Below are 8764 nucleotides of genomic sequence, written 5' to 3' on the forward strand. Positions count from 1 at the left end.
ATTGAAACAACAATAAGCAATATAATCAATATTAATAATAAACAATTTTCTAATAAACCAATATAAAAATTCAAATCAGGTTTTCTAAATGACTAAAACAAATCATCTTCTAATTTTATAATTGCTTTGTGTCTATAGTCTTAGGGATGTCTACAGTATAAAGCACATTGGCCAGGTGGTGTGCATTAAGTATAGCTGTCAATTTTGTTAATCGTTTTATCATTCTCCAATTTATGACAAACAAGATTGCTGATAAAGCAAAACCAATCAAAACTAAAATCAAAAGGACAACAATGGGATGACACAATTTGTTCAGGATACCTGTAGCAGTAGGTGACCACCCAAAAAGTGTATCCCACCACCTGTGTTCAGCATCACTTTTCACCCTTTCTATAACCCGATGTATTTCTTGTACATCATGATGAACAGTTACCAATGTTTTCTGTCCGTTTTCCTTGATTTTTCCTAAGATTTCAATTAAATCCTGGTGAAGCAACAATTGCCTCACCAGAGTAAGATTCATTCCAATGGGGGTAGGCAATAGCTTATGAATCAGCGTGTAATTGGACTCTAAAAGTTGATATGAAGTAACTGGAGTTTCAAAAGAAAAATCACATCCAGAAATTTTAGTGAAATTACAAGCACAAAAATTTGAATGATTTTTAGTATCTACTACTGTGTCTTCTACATACACTGTATTACAAGCAGTTCTAAAGCATGCACATCCATTTCCTATATATACAAGGAATGTTTTAGAAGTTTTGTTAGGATGGATTTCAAAGTGACAGATATTTTGTTCTGTGTCTAAACAGATATCTTGAGCTATAATTGCATTGCCTTCACAGATGAACCCTTGTTGTTTTCGGACAATACAGGATTCTAAATTAACAGTTTGCCATTTACCATCAATTTGTCGGGCCCATTCTCTATGCTCGGAAGGATAGAGAGTGGCTCCATCATGATTTAATCCTAATGCAATAATGGGGAATATTGAATGCACCGAGGCATTGCGTATGGTTAACACAAAAGCTGTGGCTAAGTTTGTGGTGGGATCATAAGTAAAGTTCACCAAATTCCACCAGGATTGGAAATCTTTTTCAAAGTCAGTGGCACTGTCCCAAACTATTTTCCGAATTTCAGTAGGAAATATGCCTTCTTCACCTTCTCTTATAATTGAGGCAGCAACTGACTGGATCCATAATTGTGCCTGGATGCAGCTAAGGGCTAAGGAAACGTTGCTTTGTGTAGCATTGAGTGCCTCAATTATCAATTCATGGTCATTCATATTTACCTTTTCCCAATTTGGTAATATGTTTGTTAGCAACCACTGATGCGTTCCCAAGGCCGATAAGGACGATTGCAGTGGTTGTTGTAATTGGGTCAAATCTTTAGTTGTAGCAGTTAGTTTATTTAATAATACTTCTGAATTAATACTATTTAGAATTCCCAATCCTGTTCCCACAACACCAGTTATGTCTCTTGGCATCCGTGTTTTAGAAGGGTTCCACTGTCGCAACCAGGTCGTCCAACCGTGGAAAGAAGTTTGCAAGAAAGGTGAACAAGCTGGCTGAATTTCAGAGACATTGCTTTGCATTAGCAATTTAACTTGTTTAAGAGACCATACCGGATTGAACAATATTTGTTGTTGGCCAGTTTTCCTAATTATATATGGTCCAACTTTAGAAATTTTCGGGGTAAGCATAACTGGTGGTTGGGTCTGAGTGGTGGTGGTGGTATGAACTGTAGTAGTTTGGGTTATAACATTTATTATAAATTTAAAAGAAAGTCCTTCAGTATCTTTACCCCAAAGACAAACTACTTCTGCAGTTTGTGCTAATGTAAAATTGTGCCAACACTCTTGTATGCTTGGATGCGTGCAAACCTTCTCTTGCTTGTTTGTTTTACCTGTTAGGACACTAATTGAAGTTGCCTTGTCATAGGCAGTTTTATTAATCATTCGGCATCCAACACTAATTTTCTCCCCTATTTCCCCTTGAAGTTGCCAGGTTTTTTGTTCTTCCCATTCTTGCTTAGTGTATATTTGATTATTATGCATAACAAGAGTTAATAGATTTAAATCCTTTACATTCCCCATGTACCCAGAGAAATAAACAAAAGCTTGTGACCATGGCTCTTCGGTAAAGGGGCTTTCTATCAATTGGGGTGCAATTATTGTGTTATTGTTGGTTGTAGCATTAATTTTAAATTGGTAAACCAGACCTTGTAAGTCTAATGGGCTGGTTAAGTTATTTTGCCAAAGGCATGTTACATAAGTAGTTTTAGCTAAAACAAAACCATACCAGCAATCATTGGGTTCATATTCACAATCTAATGTAATTACTACATTGTTGTTTTGAGGACCCGAAGTATAGTTACCAGTATAAATTTGACGGCAGCACAAGGTAAGGGGAAATGTTTTGATACACTCCCATCTCTTTGTAGGGCACACTTTCTCTGAAGGAATTTCTAAATTATTTTTTCCTCCTGGTTCCATAAATTTTCCAGCAACTGTGATGGAAGAAACTTTCTCATGTGAGGATCCTTCCACTTTTCTGCATGCTACCACAATATTCTCACCAATCGTTCCGGTTAGAGTTCTGATCCAGTCCTTCTGATCCCATTTCCACTCACTTGGACGATATGCCTTGGAGTTACGTAGCACGACAGTTGCCAGATTCGGGTGGCGATCTTTAGGATATGATCCTATCACATTAGTGTGTTCGATGGTAGCTTCAGACCACGACCACTCGGGGGGGTGTTGGCTGTAGATTTGTGGTAAGATGCAGAAAAGTATCACCAATCCTATCATGATTCAGATGATAATGTCCCTCGGGGTTCTTCTGTAAAAGCAAATATAACAGAAAAATCCTGCCACTATAGGGCAGAAAAGGTTAGAATGATGGAATTATCCAGCGTGTATTTATCCGATGCTCTTTTCCTAGAGCATCAGAGGCTATCCAAGCATATTTATTTAAAGGAGTTTTCAGCGCAAGTGGTACCTGCCCTACAGTAGGGAGGTCTACCAAGACAGGTTGCCCAGGGTAATGTGCAGGATTTTTAGAATCATTAGGTCCTTTTGGTGCGGGAATGATGCTTGGAGCTGTTGGACAAAAAGCAGTGATCTTGGGGCACCCATTTACTCCCCACCTGTCATTTACACCTTTTACGGCTTTCCACAACCGAAGATCCCAATTTCCTTCCTGGGGTCTTAGCAGTCGTTTTAAAAGACCATTAGTCCTTTCTACGATCCCGTTAGCTTGGGGATAGTAAGGGGTGTGAAAAGTCCATTTAATTCCTTCACCTTTTGCCCAGTCCTGTACAACTCTAGCAGTGAAATGAGATCCATTATCAGATTGTATTTCCTGTGGCTTAGGAAAGGTTCCAAACCACCCCTGCAAAGCTTTGACAGTATTGTCTCCTGTAGCCCTTTTGAAAGCATCAGCTTGGACTAACCCAGATACAATTTCCACTCCTACTAGTACAAAATGTTTTCCTCCTGATTTTTTAAAGGGACCAACATAATCTACCTGCCATGCATCCCATAAACCTTTACCTTTCCTCAAATGCAAAGGGTCATCTTCTAAAGGGTGTCTCTCTAGTCTCTTGCGACACTGCTCACAGGCTGAAATGCAGGTTTTACACATTTCCCTGGTAACAGGCCAACCTCGAGCATGAGCTTCTTGGTATAAATCTTTCACACCGGTGTGCTGTCTTTTTACATGCAGCCATTCTAACAATTGATCCCATTCCTCTGTAATTTGCTCCTTTTTCAGGGGACTGAGCTTTGCTAGTTCATCAGCTTTATTATTCCATTCTCCTGCTGGATTTCCATTTGTTTGATGAGAGGCTACCCAGCCCACTGCAAAATTCCCCTGACTTGCAATATTTGGTATTTCTTGCCACTTTTCTTTTTGCCAAACTGGGATTCTATTCACCTCCCAATCATTTTGTTGCCAAAAAGGAAGCCACTCAGTACAACCTTTGTACACAGCATAAGAGTCAGTGTAAATGTAGACTGAAGAGGAATTTTGTGCTTCTCGTTGGAAAACACTCCAGACAGCTATTAACTCCCCAACTTGTGCACTACCTTCTCCCTCTGTGATAATTTGCTCACCAGAGGAGATGTGGAGTGCTGCTGCTCTATATCTCCATATTTTTCCTTCCCTTTTAGCAGAAGCATCAGTGAACCAAGAGTTTGCTGATTTTTCATGGCAGAAAGGAGGGGCCACTTTTATCACAGAAGCTGGTTTATCATGGCCACTATCTAGGCTTTCAGTTTCTTGGATTGCTAAATTTTTTACAGTTCCCTCTGTTATTGTAAAGATGTTACAATAATGTTCAATCTGGGCATACCACTTTCTTACTGAGGCCCTCTGGGCCACCCCGTCAGGAGGGGGTGTCCCATTGATGACTGTCTTAATGACCTTGAAGGGGCCTCTTAGTACAATAGGTTGTTGACGCCTGATCTTTTCTACTTCAATGAGAGCCAGGCTAACCACAAACAATCCCTTCTCCCAGGTAGTGTACCTTTTCTCAGCATCTCTGAAACCACGGGAATAAAAACCAACAGGCCTTGTTGGACCCTCGGGTCCCCGCTGCCAAATATGTACTGACAACCCCGAGGCGGCAAATCCCCATTCTACCTGAAAGGGGTCTGTAGGATGAATAGGACCCAGTGCTTGATGAGCTGTTGCTTCAAAAATTAGTAGTTGCAATGCTTCTTCCTGAGAAGGAGTCCAATCCCATTTTACCCCTTTCCTCAGCAAGTCATAAAGGGGTCTAGCAATTATTGAGAAATCTGGAATATGTTTTCTCCAAAACACTAATAATCCTAGAGCTTGTTGTAGATCTTTCCTGGAATGAGGCATTTTAATCTGATCTAAAGAAGTTAAGGTGTCAGGTGGAATACATGTCATGCCTCCTTTCCACCAAATTCCCAGAAACTTTACTTCTTGAGAGGGTTTTTGAACTTTCTCTGGGGGAATTTGCAAATCGAGACTCTCTAAATGGGAGATTATTTTCTGTTGAGTCTCTTCAACTGCTTCAATTTCATCCCCTCCCACCAGAATATGATCAATGTATTGGTATACTGCTACATCATCAGGCCTGGATATCTTTTCTAGTTCTTTAGCTAAAGCATGGTGGGCTAAGGTAGGTGAATGCTTGTATCCTTGTGGGAGTCTAGTGAAAGTGTATTGCTGTCCTTCCCATGTAAAAGCAAAACGGTCCATGTCCTCTGGTTGTATAGGTATCATAAAAAACATATCTTTGACATCTATAGTTGCCATAATTGGATGAGCTTTTTCTTGAATAGATGTTATTAATTCTGCTAAATTTGGGACCGCTGCTGTGAGAGGATCTGTGTTGGCATTAAGCCTGCGAAAATCTACTGTTAGTCTCCATTTCCCGTTAGGTTTTCGGACTGGCCAGACAGGTGAGTTGAAAGCAGAATGTGTGTTAATTATTACCCCCTGGTCTCGCAAATCCTGTATAACAGGTTTGATACCTTCTCTGGCACCAGAAGGTAGAGGGTATTGTTTTACATTGGTGGTTTTGCTATATGGCAAAGCAGGTGCAGTTTGAAGCAGCCTTATATTTAAAGGCGTAGCACCAAAACACCATAGAGATCCTTCTGAGTCCTCCCATTGTCTCCCAACAAGGACATCCATCCCTAGTAAATTGTTTGGGATATCCCCGATTACCATTTTAACAATCAATTGATCATCATTTCCAGGAAGAGTGAGTTTAACTAAGGCCACATTCATAGATTCTGACATTCCTAGAGCATTAAGGACACAGTATTGTCTCTTAGTTGGAACAACACCACACCTCTGGGCATCTTTTGTTGTTAATGCAGAGATTTGAGCCCCAGTATCAATCAAAAAGGTTACAAGAGCACGTTTGGGACCCACGATGACTGTGATCAAGATATCTCCTGATTTATTTTTAGTGAGCCTTCTTAAATATACCCATGCTCCGTCTCTTCGCTCACCTTCAAGGGACGGAGAAATTAGTTTCCCTGGTATTGTGTTAGTTCACTGTTTGAATTTTGAGGAAAAGGCTGAGAAAGGGATGACTCACTGCCTGGATTTTGAGAGAGAAACTGGGAGAATGTCAATTGTGGGTCACAGCCTGAGTTCTGAGAGGAAAGCTGTGATATGGTTAGTTTTTGTCCACTGTCCCTGTTTTGCAGGAGGGATGGCAAGAGAGTTGTTTCCTTACCCGTGTTTGGGAGAGGAAGGAGAGGCTGAGGGAGAGTTGGTTCGCTGCCCATGTTCTGAGGAAGAGAGGGTGCACTAGGGTGTGTACTGGGTTGAACGGATGGATTTGATTTTCGATAGCGCCAATTAGTTATTATTTTCTGTAATTTATCAAGGGGCAGACCATCCATCACTTCTCTGGGGACCCCCTTTTGGACTCCCAGTGACCACCAATGCTGGCGGTTAGGGTTCTGTTTTCCCTTTTCTGGATATTTACTGTAAGGAGTCCCAATAGACCGAATCTCTTTTGTTTTCTCTGATTTTTCTGGTTTCTCTTCCGGGGTTTTTACAGGTCCATATTTTCTACAATAATTGATCAAATCCTCTGCAACTTCACCCCATGTCCAAATTTTATAATTACTGCCAGGTGAACTAGCTTGTGAATTTACAGCTTGGAATGGAGAGCAGGATGGAGTAAAGCTAGGATCAGTAGATCCAGTGCGATTAGTGGGGTTACCAAGAAATCTGTCTAGTTTTTCTGTAGGGCTTAATGTCATGATAGTTTTCTGTAAGGCTATGGCAGTAGGTTTGAGTGTTTCTGGAAGCCCACGAATTAAAGGAGTCATTAGTTCAGGCTTCACAGGTAATTGCATTGGGGATTCAAAGCCAGGAATTAATTTCTTTTCATGAATCATTTGCAGACAGGCGGCTTTGTGTACACTTTCTAGGAGTTGGTCGAGGGTGCTAATTATAGCTATAGGATCTCCCCTTTCCAAGGGATTAGTTCCCCCGTCCCAAAAAGCCGTGCGCTGTGTCAGGGACCATGAGTCACGTTTATCTCCTGTTGTTAAGAAGACACCATGTCCCCAGTACCCACTGGCTTCTTGTTCAGTTAGTTTAATTTGATCGCCACCAGTGAGGGACACCCGGAAAACATATTCTGTTTCTGATTCGTATGGGAGGCGTCCATATTCTTTTTTAAGCTTAGCCAATTCGGTGGCAGTGTATGGTATGTGTTTGGTTGTGATGTGGGGGTCAAGATCATCATCACTGAGATAGTTATATTCTGTTTTAATTAAAGGTCTTAAGTGAGAGCAGCAATGTTCCCCACAATTATTTACTGCCTCAAGTTCTTTGTGAGGATAAATTTGGTTAATGTGAGGAGTTTCCTTTCCCTCAGGATTTATAGAGGAATCAGCATTAGATGATTTGTTAACGTGTTCCTCTTTTAAGGCAGCTCTTAATGCATAGTTCTCATTTCTCAGTGAATGTTTTTCATTCCTTTCTTCATGTAATTGTTTTTGTAAAATTTCAACCAAATTTTGAAGGGAGTCTATTATTGTTTCTTGCTCACCTCTTCGCTGGAAGCGAGTTTCTACAGCTGCCGTAAGACAAGCTCCCAAAACTGAGCATAAGATAGATTTATTTCTGCTCAGTTTGAATTTTGTACCATGTTGTAAAGAACATATTCTATCAACCACATTATCCAAATTAAACCAATTACTTTGTGCCCATTCTTCTCCTCCCGGAGAAGGTTTGGCATTGTATTTAGCTAGTAAAGCATAAAATTCAACTTTACCCTTATCGTTAAAGTTATCACTCATTTTGTGAAGGGACCAAAACCACAGCAGGGAGGTACAAACTTAAGTTACTCAAAGCACACAGACTTCGCTGTGTCGCCCTTCACTTCCCTGGGTGGGTGAAGAGACAAAATCTGCCTGGGAGGCTCTGCTTAGTTTCTTCAAGTCGTCTCTTCCTTCCCAGACAGTCCAAACACACATTTAAAACAACAGTGTCCCGCCTTTTGCACTAAGAGATCTTTTGCAATTTCTGAAGACAGTGTGGGTGCTTTTTCACCTAGGCAATGTGCAGTCTGTGGGAAATCTGAATCTTACCCCTTGCTCTCCAGACCATGCTCAGTCTTTTGTACTGGCAGGCTAGGTGCGGCTGGCAAGAAACGTCCTTCCCCTGTTACAGACTACACAGAACCTGCACCCTTCTGCCTAGACAGAAATCCTGTCCGTGACGCCAATTTTAATGTCACGATCCGCTTATAGCGGGGTGTCGTGATGGTTCGTTAGCCGATCCCAAAGTGCAAAAGACAATCAGCAGTTTAATCACAACAAATGCACCTTTATTAAGGGCCAAAACAATAAATGCGATAGTGGGTTCAGAAAAGAAATAAAAGGATAGAGAGAGAGAGAGAAGGGGGGATGGGAATAGCTACCAACACAGGCGGAGTCCTCACTGGTCCGGACGATGTGGATCCGTCTTGTTGTGTTGGGGAGAGTCTCCAAAGTTCTACCTATCCCAGGGGTCCAGTTATAGTCCACAGAGGGAAAAGGGGGGAGCAGGCAGAACAATGAGAGTCTATTGAAATTGCTGTGGGGGAACAAGCGTCATCTAGGCTGAACAAACACAATAAGGGATAAGTCCATTGAAGTTACTGGAGAAGAACAGGTCAGGTCATTCTCTCCCTTCGCCCACTGTTTGTGGTAGGAATCTCAGTCGCAGTCCTTGGGGAGAGGGTTCTTGATCTCTGTCTATCACGGTGGTAGCGAGGC

At 41.4% G+C, this 8764-nt stretch overlaps 1 protein-coding gene across 1 annotated transcript; it reads right to left on the reverse strand.

Annotated features, from left to right (window-relative positions):
• Positions 1 to 3066: 3066 nt before the first annotated feature.
• On the reverse strand, positions 3067 to 7804 carry LOC144247806 (uncharacterized). Its single transcript, XM_077789444.1, has 5 exons — positions 7780 to 7804; positions 6223 to 7332; positions 5830 to 5992; positions 4354 to 4542; positions 3067 to 3100 (listed from the first exon to the last, which is right to left on the reverse strand). The coding sequence occupies exons 1-5, from the start codon at positions 7802 to 7804 to the stop codon at positions 3067 to 3069; spliced, it is 1521 nt and encodes a 506-aa protein (XP_077645570.1).
• Between the last annotated feature and the right edge of the window lie 960 nt (positions 7805 to 8764).

This window comes from Lonchura striata, chromosome 33 (assembly GCF_046129695.1).
Source record: "Lonchura striata isolate bLonStr1 chromosome 33, bLonStr1.mat, whole genome shotgun sequence".
Taxonomy (NCBI): domain Eukaryota; kingdom Metazoa; phylum Chordata; class Aves; order Passeriformes; family Estrildidae; genus Lonchura; species Lonchura striata.

Excerpts from the sequence above, each read along its gene's own strand:
- LOC144247806 (XM_077789444.1), bottom strand. The coding sequence starts at position 7,804 with ATGAGTGATAACTTTAACGATAAGG. Across the intron at positions 7,333-7,779 it reads TGATAACTTTAACGATAAGG|AACTTGAGGCAGTAAATAAT; the intron begins GTAAAGTTGAAT and ends ATCCTCACAAAG. Across the intron at positions 4,543-5,829 it reads ACAACAAAAGATGCCCAGAG|AGATGCTGAGAAAAGGTACA; the intron begins GTGTGGTGTTGT and ends CCGTGGTTTCAG.